At 40.7% G+C, this 19061-nt stretch overlaps 1 protein-coding gene across 6 annotated transcripts in view; it reads left to right on the top strand.

The window, feature by feature from the left end:
• Positions 1–15709, top strand: part of ndst3 (N-deacetylase/N-sulfotransferase (heparan glucosaminyl) 3) — a 47160-nt gene extending 31451 nt beyond the window's left edge. The window contains exons 8-18 of one of the 6 annotated variants that reach the window (XM_044191000.1): positions 879–1061; positions 1678–1774; positions 2688–2811; positions 3393–3567; positions 3988–4158; positions 4631–4740; positions 7535–7871; positions 9721–9904; positions 10988–11090; positions 12197–12307; positions 14543–15709. In XM_044191000.1, the coding sequence (XP_044046935.1) occupies positions 879–1061; positions 1678–1774; positions 2688–2811; positions 3393–3567; positions 3988–4158; positions 4631–4740; positions 7535–7871; positions 9721–9904; positions 10988–11090; positions 12197–12290 (1578 nt within the window). In that variant the 3' untranslated portion in view covers positions 12291–12307; positions 14543–15709. Of the gene's footprint in view, positions 1–878; positions 1062–1677; positions 1775–2687; positions 2812–3392; positions 3568–3987; positions 4159–4630; positions 4741–7534; positions 7872–8935; positions 9496–9720; positions 9905–10987; positions 11091–12196; positions 12308–14537 lie in introns of those variants that run through there. The other 5 variants (XM_044190998.1, XM_044190997.1, XM_044191001.1 and 2 more) reach the window with 5 other exon arrangements.
• Positions 15710–19061: the final 3352 nt, after the last annotated feature.

Below are 19061 nucleotides of genomic sequence, written 5' to 3'. Positions count from 1 at the left end.
TCACATTCAGAATCAGAAATACTTTATTGATCCCCAAGGGGAAACTCTTCACATTCATAGGCATTCTCCCAAATATACTGACACACAGTCCTTCATGCACACACAGACACACACATGCTCACATCCACCAAATAATTCATATCTTAATGGCTGATGTTACCGTTTCATCCTTCCACTTCACGTTCCCAAGCTCCCTCCAATCACAATAGAAGCATGTGCGTGTGTGTGTGTGTTTGTGTGTGTGCATTTGTCTGTAGCAGCTAGCTTAGCTTGTCTCTTTGATCAGCCTATAAAAGCACTGAGGCATGGACAGATAGCCTGGACCAACATACTATCGCTCCTTCACTCCCTATGAGCCTCTCCTTCTCCCTCACACACATTAACCATCATGAACACACACCGACACACTTTCCAGTGCGTAGCTGCATCTCTCCCATCACCCAGTGGCTATGAGGAGTATTGTGCTGCCTCCTCAGCTTTATCTGTCGGGAGTGGTGAATACATCAGTTTCAGTTTATCTGTTTTCCACTTTATACTTGAAACTGTATTGCGCTAAAGTTAGTCTTACACAACAAAAATGAGTGTGTCACTTTGCAAAGTGATAGCAAATATTGATGCTTGGTGGACAGCTGCTCTGTTAGTGACTTTTAAACCATCACACACTGAAAAATAATCTGTTTGCTTTCCACTGCAGTCACAACAACAGTAATTAAATTTACTGCGCTGCCTCAGTTTTTCACAAACATGGGAACTTGGGAAATGAGATTTTGACTTTTTTTGACAATTTTGCACAGCACAATAAGTACGTATTTCCTTCTCTCCCTTCCTTTCCCTTTTCCTCTCTACCCCCATACTCTGTCTCTATTTCTCCACTCTAGATCAGTATATTCATGACCCACCTGTCTAACTATGGCAATGATCGACTGGGTCTTTACACATTCGTCCACCTGGCCTCCTTTCTTCGCTCGTGGACAAACCTGAAACTCCACACACTTCCTCCCCTGCAGCTTGCACATAAGTACTTCCAGCTTTTTCCCGAACAAAGAAACCCACTCTGGCAGGTGTGTATGCGTTTGCCCACATGTATGAGCTTGTGCGTTTCTGCACTTGTCTGCACATTTTTTTCTGTGCAATAAGATATTATTATTATATATATTATATTATTATGTAGATTCAAAAATATTCAGGAGGAAAACAGATTGTGTGAGCTGTTAGAAGTACTGTACAAATTATGATGATTTAATGAGAGTTCATTTCCCACACTGCTAACTTTGTCTCAAAAGCCTGGAAAAGACGGCAAGATGGACTATTTAACTAGTATTTACTCTGATTTATTATAGTAATTGTTTTTTCCATTGATTTTTGAATGTTGTTGTAGACAATGAAGGTCTGAGAATTTGATTGTAAAGTTGTTCAAGCTGGTTTTCTATTTTTTTACTTTTTTATAGTATTGTTTGAAAATGTATATGCAGCACTCAGGCTTAAATTAATTTGTGGTGTCTTCTAAGCCCATGTGGGCTGGGAATAGTTGTATGCATGACACAATAACAAAAACTTAATTAATTAATTCTATGTAGTACATCCTCCATGCACTGGATGTATGGTCATGTATGTTTTTGTATGTATTATATGCACATCTTTACATTAACCTCTAATTCTTTGGCTGTGCCTCTGTAGAACCCATGCGATGACAAACGACATAAAGACATCTGGTCTAAAGAGAAAACCTGCGACAGGTTACCCAAATTCATGGTCATAGGACCACAGAAAACAGGTAAGCTACATACAAACACACACTCAGACATGCACATGCAACAAAAAGACTCCTTCTGTGTGCCCAGGTGTCTAGATTCTCAACATCAGAGCCCATTCATTTAATCCCCCTCGCTCCTTTGGTCCTGTCAGAGGGAGACAAAGGAGTAGGCTCTTACCTCCTTTCTTCCACCCACATACTATCTACTTCAGATGCATCGAGATACAGTACTGAGCCCCCATCCTCTCTCTCTTTCTTTTTCTTACTTTGTCTCTGTCAAAGAGACAAAAAGAAGAGGATATTATTAAAAATCTATATATGCTACTTGGATCCGTGTTGCCTTGGGGTGATTTCAGGAATTCTAATTGGTGTTTGGTGTGAGAGGTGAGGTCCCGTAATGCTGCTAATTAACTAGGTGATAATTTCCTAAATGGGAGGAGGGGTCACCATAACAACATTAGCAGCCCAACAACAACTACAGTACAATGAATTCTCATTTTATTGCAGAGTATGTCTCATTTGTCAACTAGGAAACAGGGTGGGGTGGGGGGTGTAACAGGATGTGTGGGAGTAGTTATGAGGGGAACAGGGTGAAAAGAGAGCTGCTGAGGGTGAGACAGAGGGCACGACCAGAGCCCCAGTGCTGATTGGTGTCAAATGGTTTTGAATCATTTGATGGGGAGGCCTGTGATCTTTGCAGACACTTACACACACACACCCACACACACACACACACACACACACACACACACACACACACACACACACACACACACATCGTGTATTCTCAGCAAGATATAAATCTTATGGAGGGAAAAATCATCTAGTATGGATCAGTGGATGACAGCTCTCACACAAGCTGGCACACACACACAGACTACTCTCTGCTGAGCTGAATTAACGAGCCAGTTATGAATTATGCTCTTTCTTCCAGGAACGACAGCACTTTATCTCTTCCTACTCATGCATCCCTCCATCTCCAGTAACTTCCCCAGTCCAAAGACTTATGAGGAAGTCCAGTTCTTCAACACCAATAACTACCACAAAGGAATTGACTGGTGAGAACACACACAAATACACACACTTACCCCTATCTTTCATTCTCTCTCTGTGCCTTTTTATTAGCCAGAACCTAAGGTGAAATGAAACATTTTAAACAACCTTTTTTCACTTTGCGAAGTTGTTATTGACTGTAATGTGTCTTGCAGACTTCAATGATACATTAAGCAGTTCAACAATGTCTTCAAAATTATCTTCTAAGCCTGCAAACATAACCCAACAGACATATGGTTGCCTAAATTGACCCATAAATGGGTTACTTAGCTGACAGAGACACAGCTGGTGCAGTCTCTGAAGTCATCCAGAAAAGACTTAGCTCTGAAAATTCTTCATGAAACGCTATTTGAATTATATCGTCAAGTTCATTTTAGGCTCATTGTCTTAGCACAGATTAAGGCCGTAACTTGGTGACTTCAGCACTTGTATCTGACTTTGAAAAAATTTTGCAGTGAACACTCGGGGTGACTGAGTTTGCAGTAATGCTGTGGTACTTGTGTATGAGTCGTGTATCATTAGTGTGTGCATGTGTATCTATATATATTTATACAGAACTAAATTTTCTGTGTATCTGTTGCCTCAGGTACATGGAGTTTTTCCCTGTGCCCTCTAATGTTAGCACAGACTTCCTGTTTGAGAAGAGTGCTAACTACTTCCCCTCAGAGGAGTCTCCGCGACGAGCTGCTGCCCTGCTGCCCAAGGCCAAGATCATCACCCTGCTCATCAACCCCTCAGACAGGGCCTACAGCTGGTATCAGGTACGTACGCAATCACACAGAATGTCAGAATCAGATGCCAGAAACTGCACATGTATTATTTTGAACTCTCTGCAGCTGCCTGCTTCATCATATGACATGCTTAATTGAGTTCTTTATCTAAGATTGTGTTTGGACTGTGATTTCTCTCTTTGAGTGAAGAGTTAATGAGCCTGCTTTATCTATACATCTCAGTGTGGGAAATGACACAAGATCCTGAACTCTTCTGCTTAAGTCTGTTTGATTAATGAGACCTGAATGTCAACAACGTGCCAACTTTTATGTCATTGTCCACTATAAAAATTGTCTCTCATGCAAAGCTGTAAATATATTACTTGATGTTTAAGATGATGAATGAGATCAATTGTACAATAAGAGTGAGTTCTTTGAAGCTTACGTGGCCGTATCTGCTAACCTTCCCAGCATCAAAGAGCTCATGAGGACCATGCAGCCCTGCGGTTCACCTTCTATGATGTCATTAGTGCAAGACCGGGAGCGCCAGCTGAGCTCCGCTCCCTGCAGAGCCGCTGCCTCATCCCCGGTCTCTACTCCACACACCTAGAGAGGTGGCTCACTTACTACCCTGCTAACCAGGTATGCACGGCCACAAATATAGACAATTGCACTCTATTGCGCTGTAATACCAAACACATGCACATATCAGATAATGTTAAAGCCTTGCATCAGTTTTGTAAGATGAGATTTGCTGTTCACAACTTTTGAAGAAAGAGAATGAAAGATGAGATTTATTTTTGAAATTAACTGTCTTTACTGATGTTTATTGTGATCAGGGACATAATTGAAGGAATGGTAACTATATACATTTTGCATTGATGGGAACTAAATAATAGCACTTTGTACATTGCCTGCAGGAATGAATAGCAATACACCATAAGAAGAAAAAGAGTAAAGTGATATATTACATCTGCTGTCAGAGTTCTGTCATTAAAGTGGATCAGTTGCACTAAAGAAGCTCCCCCCTCGCTTTTAATTTTAGCCAATGAGTTGTAATCCAATAACTAATTAACAGAACCCAGTGTTACATTATGAATGTATCTGTGTGAAGGTGATGATCATAGATGGCCATCAGCTGAGAACTGACCCTGCGGCAGTGATGGATGAAGTCCAGAAGTTCCTGGGAGTCACTCCTCACCTCAACTACTCCCAGGCCCTTACGTAAGTCTCTCTTGCTTTTTCTCTTTAGTCTCTTCGATCGCTGGCGTCTTGGGGTAAGGGCACCTTAAACCTGCCGTGCACTGTGATAGAAATGATTCAAGCTGTAACGAGACTCCAAACCCAAATATGTGTGAAGTCTGACATCTACTGGTGAACAGCAGGGTACTAAACTGGCCATCTCCTCTTTGCCAGTCGCTGGTGCCAGGTGGTGTCATTCACTGAAAAGTACAACAGACAGTGACAACAGCCAAAGATCAGCCAATAGCAGATGGTCAGTTTGCTACTTGCTTTGAGCCATTACATGACATTTTCACAGGTTTAGATTTGGCCTATTGTCAGTATTTGAAGGAAAGAAAAAAAGTAATATGTGAGCAAAGATGGATGGATACAAGACGAACAGGAGATGATGAGACAAAAAAAGGAAAAGAAACAGCAATGGAGAAAGGGATGGTAACTTCACTTCAAATTTGTCACATTTAAGTATAGAAGACATGGCAGAAATTCTTAGGTAAAATGGCAAATTAACAAAATGAGGTAGTGAAGAGGAATAATTTATTAGTGTCAAGAAATGTAGCAGGTAATTTTGCATACTGCATTACTTTTATTGAGGAATGATTTGATAAGCGTTATTTATTCTATTTGCCACTAATCAATGATTGACACATCTGGCTGACACTCCTGTTTTAGGAATCACTTCTAAACATATATTAACATCTGGTTATATTGCTAGTATAATATATATTTGTACCGAATAATAAATACATGAATTTGTTCTAGCAATAACAATTTGATGCCTACTCTTGCCAAAAGACAGTCAAGTGGTGAAGTCTCAGCCCCTCTGAGCCGCTGGCCTGGGATCAAATCCCAACAGAGCATTGACTCTCCCTTACACTGCCTGCCTGTCAGTGTTACAGCTGTCTGAATAAATAAAAAGTACGAAAGGTTAGTGCACTGCACAATGTCAATCCAAAAGAACTAAAACACCAAGATCAATAACTAATGCAACTTCTATGAACTAAACATATTCTTTTCAGCTTCACAACAGATAAAAAAGGCATGTGCAAAAGGGAGAAATAAGGTGTTTAATTGTGATATATGATATGTGCAGCTACAAATACAGAATATCATGTTAATATCCTCAAATTTACCTTAAAGAAGAAATGTGGAAATACAGTTCCTTTAAATATTCTGATGTAGCCGTATAAAGATCAACTGAATTGACCAGCTGAGGCACATTCTCAATTGTTGTTAATAAAACTCAAAACAGCATAATGTGTTTATTCTGTAATACAGCTTTGATATACTGTACAACCAATGTATTCAGATATTAACATGTGGAGTATGTTGCCTAAAATATGCATGTCAACAAAATTCCCTAGAGTTTTAATACAACTCAAGAGAGCTAGCTTTGGCCTCCTGGCACTCTGTTTCAACTCATTCTACATTAGAGATTTTGCATGTGAGTTTGGGAGGAGTGGTAAACTATATATTTCTCAAGCACCACTCATCAGAATGCAATCAGCCTGCAAGCCCTCAAATCTCCAAACAGGGACATCTAGAATTTGTAGCTCAGATTGGGACAGACAGTTCCTCTGTTTTGAATCACAAGCCCACATGCATACAAATAATTTGTAAAGCGATGCATTTTGACAGAATAATAAGGGAGCTGTGTGTGTGTGTGTGTTTTGGGTGAAGACCCAGTTACACAAAACCCTAATCTTTCCTTTCTCCTTCTCATTCTTTTGACATGGCAGCCGTTTGACAGATCCTCAACACTGCAGCCTATTTATTTAATCCCCCCTTTCTTTCTCCTGTCCTGTCAGAGGAAAACTGAAGGAGAACCACTTAACTCTTTTTTTCTCTTTTATTCACCCACTGATGCATGCAGATAAAGAACAATATTTGCATCTTTCAGTCATATCAACATTAGCCCTTATACACTGACTGCCAAATAGCAGTTAACAATGCTGTATATCTTTTTACCTCTTCTTTAGCTACGCTTTGTACAACGATACTGCAAACACAAGGTGCATAAATGTATACATACGTAAACAGAAAATTACAAAAAAAAATCTACATTATGCAGTAGATAAACATACATGCAAATAAACAGTATATGTGCAGGCATAGCCATACATGCAATACATGTCACATATACACACATACAACACATACACATACATACGTAAATCTATATGCATGCAAATGCATTCACGTTTTTGTATTTTTTACAGTCAGTAATGAATTGAAGTTCCATCTCAGGCACATATGTACATCCCCCAGTGGTTGTATGTTATCTCTCTTATCTCGTTGTTATTGTGTTTCTTTGGGAGCCATGTTTTCTGATGTCTGCTCTTTCCAATAGTGAAGTTGTGATCACTGTCCTTACCTGGTCACCTGTAGACCATGGCAGTCAGCTAATCTTCCACCGTGTTGTCATTGTACGGCTGTACCATTCCTAGTGTTCCTGTCTGTTTGTCCCCAGTTAGTCTCCTTGTGTGTGTGTGTGTGTGTGTGTGTGTGTATGTGTGTGTGTGTGTGTGTATGCCGTGGAGCACGACCTCCAAGGTACTGCCAGTCAGCAACTGACACCTGCGGACCATCTACTGCTGCTCACCTGTTCTCTATCCACAATCACACCTGACAGTATATCTACCTATCTCTTCTCACCAGTCTTTGCCAGATCGTCCATTTACCTCAGTGGTATAACTCTTCGGCTCTTGTCTTCCCCTCTAAGAAATTACCTGCATGATATCAGAACACCTGATTAACCTGTTTAATTCCCTGTGCCCAGGTTCGCTCTAATCCCAGAACCACCCGACCTGACTTCCATCCCGGAAGTATGTCACAATCTCAGTGAGGTTTTCAGAAATTTGGCCCTATCCTTACCACATCATTGGCCATATGACTGCCCCATTGACCTGCTTCCCGGAGCTACACTCCCCTCCAGCCGGTTATATAACCTGTCCGTCCTGGAGAGGGAGTCCATGGAAAAATATATCCGAGAGTCCCTGGCAGCAGGCATCATCCGCTCCTCATCCTCTCCAGTCGGTACTGGGTTTTTCTTCATCACCGAGAAGGACAAGTCTCTTCGCCCCTGCATTGATTATAGGGACTTGAACAACATTACGGTGAGAAACAAATATCCTCTTCCCCTGTTGAATGTGGCGTTCGAATCCCTAGAGGGAGCCCCCCTCTTCACTAAGCTCGACCTCAGAAACGCCTACCACCTGGTCAGGATCCGCAAGGGGGATGAGTGGAAGACAGCGTTCAACATGCCCCTTGGCCACTTTGAATACCCGGTGATGCCGTTTGGATTAACCAACTGGTGGTAAACAACGTTCTCAGGGATTTTATCAACCGATTCATCTTCGTATATCTGGACAATATACTGATCTTCTCCCACAACTCGAAGGATCATGTCCTTCATGTCCGTCAGGTCCTTCAGAGGTTGCTGGAGAACAAACTCTTCATCAAGGCCGAAAAGCGTGAGTTCCACGCCAGTTCTGTAACATTCCTGGGTTACATCATTGAGAGTGGGCGTTTGAGAACAGACCTGGAAAAGACCAGAGCCATCACGGAGTGGCCCAAGCCTACCACTCCCAAGCAGCTCCAACGATTCCAAGGCTTCACCAACTTTTACCGCCAATTCATCCGCAACTACGGCAGAATGGCAGCACCCCTAACCCAACTCACCTCCTTGTTAACTCCATACGCATGGACCCTGGAAGCAGACCTCGCATTCACCAGGCTCAAGGACCTCTTTTCCTCAGCACCCATCTTCACTCAACCCGACTCCTCCCGGCAGTTCATTGTAGAGGCGGACACATCGAACACAGGAGTGGGGGCAGTGCTCTCTCAGCGCTCCAACTCCGACCAAAAACTCCATCCCTGTGGGCCCGGTGGGCCCTATTCTTGGACCAAGGGCCACAGTTCATCTTTTAAGTCTGGCAGACCTTTTGTCTAGCCAGTTAGCCTCTCATCAGGTTTTCATCTACAGACCAATGGCCAAACAGAGAGGGCTAACCAAGACCTGGAGGCAGCCCTGCGCTGTGTGGCAGCCACCAACCCCAGATCCTGGAGTTCCCATCTGACCTGGGTGGAGTACACACACAACGCATTGACAAGCGCCGCCACAGGAGTATCACCTTTTCAAGCCTCTCTAGGTTATCAACCTCTACTGTTTCCATCACAGGAAACAGAGATCACTGTCCCCTCAGTGCAACACCAACTGCACCGCTGTCGCAAGATCTGGAGGGATACCCGCGCTGCCCTACTCTGGTCCACCGCCAACAACCAGCGCAATGTGGACCACTACCAGACACCGGCTCCCGAATACTCTCCAGGTCAGAAGATTTGGTTATCCTCCAGAAATATTCCACTCAAAACTGACTCCAGAAAATTGGCCCCCCGGTTCATTGGTCCTTATAAGGTGGAGGAGATCATCAATCCCTCAGCTATTAAATTAAAGCTCCCTCGTAACATGAAGCTCCACCCAGCATTCCATGTTTCTCAGGTCAAACCTGTATCTTCCAGTCCTTTGTGCTCGCATCCCAGCTCCCTTCCACCCACCCGGATCATCGATGACCAGCCTGCCTACACGGTCCGACGGCTATTGGACGTACGCCCCCGAGGCAGGGGTCTCCAGTATCTCGTGGACTGGAAGGGGTATGGCCCAGAGGAGCGCTCAAGGATTCCACGTTCGTTCATTATGGACAACCAATTAATGAAAGATTTCCACCAGCTACATCCGAGGTACTGCCAATCAGCAACTGACACACCTGCGAACCATCTACTGCTGCTCACCTGTTCACCCACAATCACACCTGACAGTATAGCTACCTAGCTCTTCTCACCAGTCTTCGCCAGATTGTCCGTTTACCTCAGTGGTATAACTCTTCGGCTCTTGTCTGCCCCTCTAAGAAATTACCTGCATGATATCAGAACGCCTGATTAACCTGTTTAATTCCCTGTGCCCAGGTTCGCTCATGTCACCTGCTTCCACGTTGCCCACCAGCTTTCCAGGAGGACTTCACCACAGCCCTCACCTGCCTTGCCTTGGACTGCATTCCTGCCTCAGCCTGCCTGCTCTCCTCAGCCTCGTGGCTGTCTGCCTCCAGTCTACCAGCTTCCAGCCTTAACTCCAGACTCCTGGTTCCTCATTGTGTGTTCTTCTAAATAAACAAAACCTACTACTGCACACTTGCTGTCCTGGTCATGCTTTTGGGCCCAGCCCCAGTATACCATAACACGTGTGTTGTGAGTCTTATATAAGACAGCTCCCTTTTAACAAAATCTGTTACTGGATAGAGATTTATTGAAGACAAGAAACACTTTGGGTAAAACAAGGAGGACACATTGTATATATCATATGTAACATTTTTAAAATGTATTATCTCATTTAAATGAGAATAGAAAGCAGTGAATCAATACAAAATTAAATAAATGCATAAAAAGGAAAAATGACAGAAAAAGAATGAAAGAAAAACAGGAGTGCTTCTGGTGTCCACTGCCACCAGGCTCTTGGAGGGGAAAATAAATAATTTTAAAAAGACAAAAATATGCTTTCATCCATTGGTAGGTTGCATAAAGAAGAAAATTCCAGGCACTCAACTGGATGGTTAAAATAAAAACCCTTTGATAAATATGTAACAAATATATGTGTAAACATAAAAATATTACAAATATACACCAACTAGTATTGGCACAGTTGCCTTCCTCAGGGTGTCTTTACACACAATGAGCCCAAACCAATAAGTAATCACATTTTTAAATTTGATTTGCATAGAAGGGAGTAAACAAAACCAACTATAGCCTGTGCATATTTTAATTCTATTTTACCATCTCATAAAGAACTAGTAATACAGTAATCCATTATCAGTGGATTACTGTATATACCAGCCAATAAACAATACGCATGATTATTGTTTGTCTGCACTGAGAGCGAGAAATAGAGAGAGTGAGAGGCTGTACAATGGAGAGGAGAGACCTGGAGAGGGAGGGCGGTAGAGAGAGATAAAACAAGTCAGAGAGACAAAAGAGTAAGAGACAGACAGAGAGTGTGTTGAATGTGTAGTGACATTTATGTCTGGTCTGTGAGTGTAAGATGACCCCACTGTAATTTCTTAAAAGAAGAAACACTTATTTAAATTCAGACCAATACTGGACTTACTACTCATTTTAAAAAATGTATTAAGAATACTCTTCTTTCTCTCTTCTGTCTATCTCTCTCTTTATTTTCTCTCAGGTTTGACCCTCAGAAGGGCTTTTGGTGCCAGCTTCTTGAGGGAGGAAGAACTAAATGTTTGGGAAAGAGCAAAGGGAGAAAGTACCCTCCTATGGAGCCTGAGGTAAACTTATGCATTTTAATTAAAATAGATAGCTCAGTGAAAAAAACTGACGTATGCATTGATGAAATGTTGGAGAAAGAGACAAATAAAAAAGAGCTGCCTGACTGACGGTGACAGCCCACAGTGCCCACCATCGCTGTGGCAAAATTTCCCACAGGACTCAGCATTGGGGTGGAAACTGTCAGCCAATCAGATCCAGCCAGAAGGTTACAACCTAATTATGAGGACTCAATAGTGACACAACACCTGTGTGAGAGAGGATGGGGAGGTTAGGATGGAGGGAGAAAGGTAGAAGGAGAAAATCCAATCCATAAATCTTTGTCCTGGATACTGAGGAGAGACCAGACCTGCAGACAGTGAATCACACATTTGCTCTCACATCAAGACAAACACCCAAAGATACAATTTGTCTTCCCATGTGTGCTCACTCATGGCTAATGGCTGCACCTCAGTGTCACCTGTAATTAAACTGTATTTGAGTTTCCACCAGGGGGATAGAAGGAGAGGACAGATGAGAAGGGAGGAGATGGAGGGAACACCAGGGAGAAGAGACAAGAGAGGGGAAGATGAGGGATGCACACAGGAGGGAGAGAGATAATGGATCTCATGCATCCTTCATGCGATTTTCTCCCTCTCTCTAACGTCTCTCTTTTCTTAGCTCTGCCACCACTCGGCACTTAGTGGCCCTAAATTCCTATTGAGGAGAAATAAACTAATCTAAAGATGGTGGCACATCATTAATCTCTCTCAAAATCTTGTTTGCCCCCTACTTCCATGCTGTCTTTCTTATTTTCTCCTCTAAATATCTCTCCTCCCAACCCTTTTTCCACTCCCTGCACTCGTCCCCTTTTCTGCTTCCTTCTATCCTTCCATTTTTCTCCTTGCTCATGCCTCTCCTTGACTTTCCTGCCTATTATGTCTTTCTCTACTTTCTTCTTCCCCATCTACCACTCTACCACTTATCAAATCCTGACTCACCAACTTTCTTTCCCTAATTGTTGTATTTCATCACCCCATCTCCCTTACTCCCCCATCTATGTTTGCTCATCTTCCTCCCTATTTTGCTCTCACCCTTCCATCTTTTTTCCCCTCTCTTCTCTCTTCAGGCACAAGCATATCTCTCCAGGTACTACAGGGAACACAATGTGGAGCTGTCAAAGCTGCTGCATCGTCTCGGACAGCCCCTTCCCTCCTGGCTAAGAGAGGAGCTGCAGAAGGTCAGCAGCATTAAACTCTGTGACACTCTCTCACCAGCTTATAAATGAGAGTTAAAATTTCTAAATGAATTTACATCAGTGGATAGTGAAAAAAACTTTTCTTAAAGCCCCTGAAAATGTGGTTCTTAAATCTCTAAAAGTATTTATTTTCTAGATAATTTTTTTGTGACTAAATAAGTAAAATTTAAAGTTTGAGAAGACATTCTTAGTTATTATTATTTATTAAATGTTTAACTCTCAAAAACTCTGCTCTATCAGGACTGTTTGGGTGTGGTTTGAACAGGGTCCGGTTTCCGGATATTTTAGACTGGTCTGTAGCATAGACTGTATATATAAATGGACGACGCGTCTCCACTTCCTCCCACTATACAAAAATAAAGCCAAAATATCCCGGCTACGGGAGCTTCCATCTTGTGCTGGTGATGTCATTTGGAGCCAGAGTCTGCACAGTAGTGATCAGGGATGGATCGAGGTATCGAGTATCTCGCCCATACACCCAGCTGACTCAATTGAGAGCTGGCCTCAGCTGTCAATCATGACGTGAAACTTTCTTTTTATAGCAAGTAACTAATTAGAATCAAACTTAGAAGAAAAGGAGAAAAATGAACACTTGACCACACATCAGCATGATAAGAACTACCTAAAATGACAGAAACCATCTATAGGGAAAAATTTATTTAACGTTTACTTTGAGTTTTTAGTTTGGCGCATGTCCTATTCGCTAACATGGAGGGGGCAGGGTTTATGACCTATACTGCAGGGGGTGATCGAGATGTTTTGGCTTCACTTTTGGGGAGATGTTAGGCCAGTCTTAATTTTGCTCTTAGATTAGTGTAATGCAAGTTAATGCAGTTTGATGTGGTTGCTTGGTCAGCCATGTTTTTTAGTTTGAAGTTTAATTTACCCAGAATCTGTTGTAAATCGGTCCTCCTTAAAGGGGCAATATGTAAGATTTGGCCAGAATTTTAGTTTAAAACATTCTATGAACTAACTTTATCAACAGAATGTGCAGAAGTAACAGTTATGACGTCATGTCAAAGATATCTATGTATTGTGTTGCAGAGATATCAACTGAAATTAGCATGCTAACCTGCTAGCCCTGGCCTGTCCTGTGTTGTAATATCACTTGTGCCTCTAGAGGTGATATTCTGATAGTATAGCTCAGGTAGTTCCAGCTGGGAGATGTGTGCCAGCAGCGTGTTTGCTATGTAACACAAGCTCTCTTAAATTTTTTTTGTCTAATAAATAAACAAAATAAACTCACAAAATGTCAAGAAACAAAATATTCTTACACCTATTTTCCTTATCATCATCAATTCTTACATATTGCCCCTTTAAGATAGTCAAGAACAAGACAGCTTTGTGCAACAGATGAATTTAGACATTTAGATCTAAGCCATAGTCAAATGTCTGTCTTTGTGGAAAACTGGCCCAGGATTTGATCAACAGTACTAGCAACATAAGTATGCATCCCCTCAACAGTCATTAGATTTTGATTAAAATGTTGCTAAACTCTGATTGGTTCATGGAAATATGTGTCACCTTTTTCAACAGAGCCCTGCCCACTTCAAGCCAGTGAAAAAAAAACAAGCAAGGACAAAAACACAAATACAGAAATCTCTTGTGAAATAACCAAAAACTGTTCTGACTTTGGCAGAAAATGTTGTATTCATGTAGGACCCCGTCACTCATAGTGAGAATCTGATTGATAGAACATGTTTTCAGGGCCAAGTTAAATCATACAAAGCAAGCAACAAAAGCAAAATGTTTGGACAGAGTATCAATGGACGTTACAAAATACAAAGGAAATACAAATATTGCTGGCTTGTAAGGAAAAAAGATATCTTCTGAACTTGATTATCTTGTAATCCTGTCAAGGTATTCAAAGCATGCACTTAAATAGTGTAAGTGCTGTTGCTGTCAGCCATCTCACCTTGATCTCTGCAGAGCCCTCTTTCTTCCGCAGTGTTCAACATTGTTCGTCTTTTTGTCTGTGGATTTGTTTGTGCTACTGTTTGTCACCGTTTATGAATCAGAGGGAGCCACTTGACAAGTCCACTTAGGTTTTCCAGCACATTCACAGCAACCACAGCATGTTTTCTTCCTTTTTTCATGGTTGGCATTTTAATCAATACGAAAACAAAATGGTATTAAAGTACTGTTTCCCTCTCTTTTCCCTCTTCTCTGTGTTTCCTTCTCCACCCCGTCCTCTCTTTACCTCTTTCTGAAGGTTAGATAACCTTTGCATCCATGAACCAGGGTTAAAGGTCAAGTAGGTCGAAGACCAGGAAGTGACCAGGAGCACCTGACCTTCAGATGCACTGTCTGTGGCCTTTAAGTGAACCCTGAGGTGAAGGCAAGGACGGGATGCCTTGTTTCACCAAGGAGCTATGACACTGCTGAAGGGAGCAGAAGTCATGAACGCACAAAGAAACTTTGGTGGGCTGAAACTGAACTCTTGAAAGGATGGATGGATGGAGGAATGAGTTTCAGGTGACACGGACAGTGAAGAAAGTGGGACTAAAAGGAAAAACCACACTAGAATGATGAAGAGAACTATGGGAAACAAGGAGCAATTGACAAGTCTTTGATGCTCAAACCCTGTTCTGAACTGTGGTGAACTCTCATGCAGACCTGCAGTGACTTTGATAGTTATTACTACTATTATTACTCTTATTATTGTTTTATTTTCACCTTTGATTCACAATACCAGAACAGCGCTGGTCAGCTGTGCGTGGTTCCCATAAAGACAACTTTGCACTAAGTTCTGTTCCATGTATTTCCAAGACAAACAAACAAAAAACGCACCCTATGTGGTTTTGTTTTACTTTTCTTTTTTGTTGTTTTTTTGTCGCAATGAGAGTGAATAAGCAGGGAGAATAAGTGCATAAACTCAGGGTGAGTGACAGGCTGTTACTTTCCATTATAAGTTCTCATTGTTTTGTGAGTTATTTTTTTTAAAGTGAAGCTAGTTTCTGGTAGATCACCCTTAGAGATGTCACTTGAGGCTTTCACTGGAAAGTATGGACTGGAAATGAGTCACTTAGGCAAGATGCATTGCCCACTCATTATTTTCCTGTGACAAGCCATGCAGAAGAATGTCGTGTCCATTTAGCAGAGCATGAGCGCTGATGATTTCAGCACTAAAGACTGAGGAGGCATGAATTTGTGGGAAGAAAACTGACCAAAATGAGCCTAATGGATATGACACTTAATTCCAAGACCCTTTAAGTAGCTACTGTAACCGCAGGCAATTTTTGTTTTGTCAGTGTCTCATTTAAGTCTCAACCTCCTTTTTTTTCCTTTTTAAAACCAGTGGCCTACGTTCTTGAGCTTCAATTTGAATGCAAAAAAAACCCTAAATGTCAAACACAGAAACCAAAATTAAAGAAATGGATATGACTGACAGCATAAGATGTTTGTTTTTTTAATGACCAAGCAACACAGATGAACCATATTGTGCAGGGACACGCCTGTACACACACTTGTGAAGTCACATAATCTTTGGCCTAAATGGTTGACAATAGACTGTTTGTCCTCTAAGATAAGCAAAAATGACACGCATGACAGTTTGCTGTTTGAAGAATTTGTGCCTTTCAGGAACTCCATCTTAAATTGGCCACATGATGACAGATGTTAACACAGTGAGGTAAAAGTGAAGCGCAGGACTTGGTTCACTGCAGGCAGTCTAGAGAGGGAAGATATTCCATGCTATATCTTCTGAGAGTCACAAATGATTAGACCACAATGCATACACATGCTGATTCAGAAAAAGTAATACATTAGAAGATAACTACCAACCTATTGTGTTAATGTTAATGTTCACAATTTTTCAACTGTGTCTTCCAGCTCAACAGAGAAACTGTCCACAGAAACATAAATATGGATTTTTTTTACTAAAAGACTGTGACTTTGGATGATATCCACTTGACTTGACTAACTCAGACTGCTGAAGCCTCATATTAGCTTCAGACAGACTTATAAATACATTTGTTCTCAAAACAAGGACTGTGGATTTTGTCCCCCATCAATTACATTGAAAGTGCATTAGGAAGAGATCTCTTATTGCCCAGTATGAACAGGAGGAATGATTACAGCAAGCAAAAACCTGTTTCAAGGGTGTGGGTAAGTGTTTTGATATACTGCAGTGAGGGTTGCCAAGTGACATTGTATTTGTCAATCTGCTTTTGAGCTATTTTTTTCTCTGATCATAAAATGTAGAACATTTGCAATAAACCTTGAATGTGATGGAGGGCTTCGACATTACCAAAGCAACAGGATACGATGTTCAGCCATGAACTCACAAACCACCATCAGATTTATGCTTTGGGAGTCTAAACACCACTGGACAAACAGGTCTGGAAGATCAGAATGGAAGACTGTACTGAATGAGAAATCAATTAAAACATCCATTACCAGTAAGGCAGGAATGAAGTCCACAGCATGTGAATGTTGGAGAGGGAAAATACGGTAGTTACATCCCTGCAGAAGCCCATTGTGTCTCATTGTGTAAGGAGCCAGAACTGACTGTATAAAGGGATGAAACAATTTTAGATAATCCAGTTTTGACTGATTTACGGCAGGGTATGATCTTTATTGCAGAGTTCATAGGGGCGGGTAATAGCAGGAAAGAAGTTTGTGTTTTACTAATTAAGTCTCTAGTCTGCATATATTTGAAAATATATTTTGGATATGATTTATGGTCGTAATATTTTTTGGTTCATTACAGCTTAAATAGGATGGGTTCATAAAGAAAGGGGCAAAGGTGTGTAACAGTGTGGCTGTTGAGAAAAAGGATATATTTACTTATTAACTACATCATTGTTGATAAAAAAACAGGCTTGTGATTGGGATGTGAAAAGGGGAATTTATTTACAGCCACTACAAAGCAGAAGTTGCTGCCCAGTAATATGCCACCAGAAGATTTAGGTTATTGCATCAATAGGTGTGTAGATGTGTTGTCCCAAACAATGTTTTAAGGTTATAGTTTCAAAGATTAAAGTTTAAAGGGACATGATCCAGATAAAGGATGTACACTCAAGTGTTGCAGATCTAGATATAATCAGTCTAAAAGTAACACAAATCCCAAATCTATAAACCTTCAAAAGCAGCTGGTTGAGGAGGGAGTTTCTAGCAGCCAATTTGATGTGCATAAGATCACTCTTATTCAGGTTTAATCATTATCCTTAGATCTTTCCCAACTGGTTTTCCCAAGTGTTGCCAGAGTTGAAGGAAATTGAAACAGATATGAGCAGAAATAAATTATCCATGCATAATGAGACCTTCTGTTTTGCACCACCTCTGGTGACATCTAATATAAGCTCATTAGTACAGAGAGCTATAGCTAGAGGTTCAGAAGGAATAGCAAAGAGTAGAGTAAGTAAAAGACAAAAAAGGCCAATGCTGTCTGGTTCATCTATTCATCATTTTAGTTGATTTATGTTTAGGCACAATATTGTAATTCTGATTTTCGTATGTTGAATCATTTGAATAGAACGGAAGCACTGAAGTTTGAAAAATTTAAATCAACAGACGTTACAAAACGATATCTAACATCAAAACCAACACAAGAATAATGCAAAAAAAGACACTACCATGACAGTTCTATAATTCATCATGGACATTATGAAATACAGTTCAACTTTAGATTCAATTAACATGCATATGTATGCATATTTGTGTGTTAATTGTTTATCCATTATTTAGTGTTTTATATTTTATTTGTTTCATTTCATTTATTTCAACAAAATTAGTAATGATTTTTGCTGTTTACTAATGTGTATGTGTTATAATGTTTTATAAAGTCATAATATTCACAGAGCTATATAAGTTATGATATTTGATTTTTCATAATATTCGCCTTATAAAATTAGCTCCAATGTTTTGTAATGTGTGATAATGACCGCAGGAGGGTGCTCTCAGACAATAAGGACAACTGTGTTCTGGCTGAGAGCAGTATTTGGGAATTCAGGCAATACATTTAGCAGATGTAAAACATGATAAATTATGATGAGTTGCACGTTTAGTCCCTGTAACATTCCCCCTGCAGCATGTGTGCCTTCTGGGTTCATTAGTTAAAAGAACAATCTGCCTCTGTGTTGCAAAATACTTTTGCATAACTATCATTGTTCCAACCATCGCGTCTGCTTGCCACTTAATTCAGTTTTGATTCAGACATGTTGTGTAACTTCACTATGCTTTATCAAAAGGCTATGAGCATGAAAAAGGAAATGTTCAGGCTGTAATGCATGATGACATTTCAATTTGTCTCATAAATTGCTCATTAATTCAATATTTTAAAATCAAGTACAAGCTTATCTAAAATTCCATTACTCAACACTTTCAGAGCCAGACAACTTAATTTTTTTTATCATGGCTTTCGACATAATTTGAAGCATTGTCTTGGCTTATGGTTGTGTATGCGTTTAGATTTTCAAATTCTTTTGACAACAAATAAATTAGGTGACAGTTGTCATTCTCTCATTTAGGTCAATGTGAGTTGAAGGTAAGTAAACACAAATCATACAATAGAAAGTTTTGGAGATACAACTTTCACTTTTGCAGGAAGATGTGCAATTGCAATTGAAATTACCATTGATACAGAATGTGACAGTCTAATGTGAGGGGTTAACCACAAGATGGTGGTGTTCTGTTGGATATTAAAACACGCTACTGATATAAACAGTCAAGGAAGTATTTGGTTTACAAGGACAAAAAACATTGAGTAAATGCATAACAAATGAAGTGCATTGAT

This window comes from Siniperca chuatsi, linkage group LG3 (assembly GCF_020085105.1).
Source record: "Siniperca chuatsi isolate FFG_IHB_CAS linkage group LG3, ASM2008510v1, whole genome shotgun sequence".
Lineage (NCBI taxonomy): Eukaryota > Metazoa > Chordata > Actinopteri > Centrarchiformes > Sinipercidae > Siniperca > Siniperca chuatsi.
Note: the sequence above shows the minus strand (reverse complement) of the source record. Positions and strands in the feature narration are given on the sequence as shown.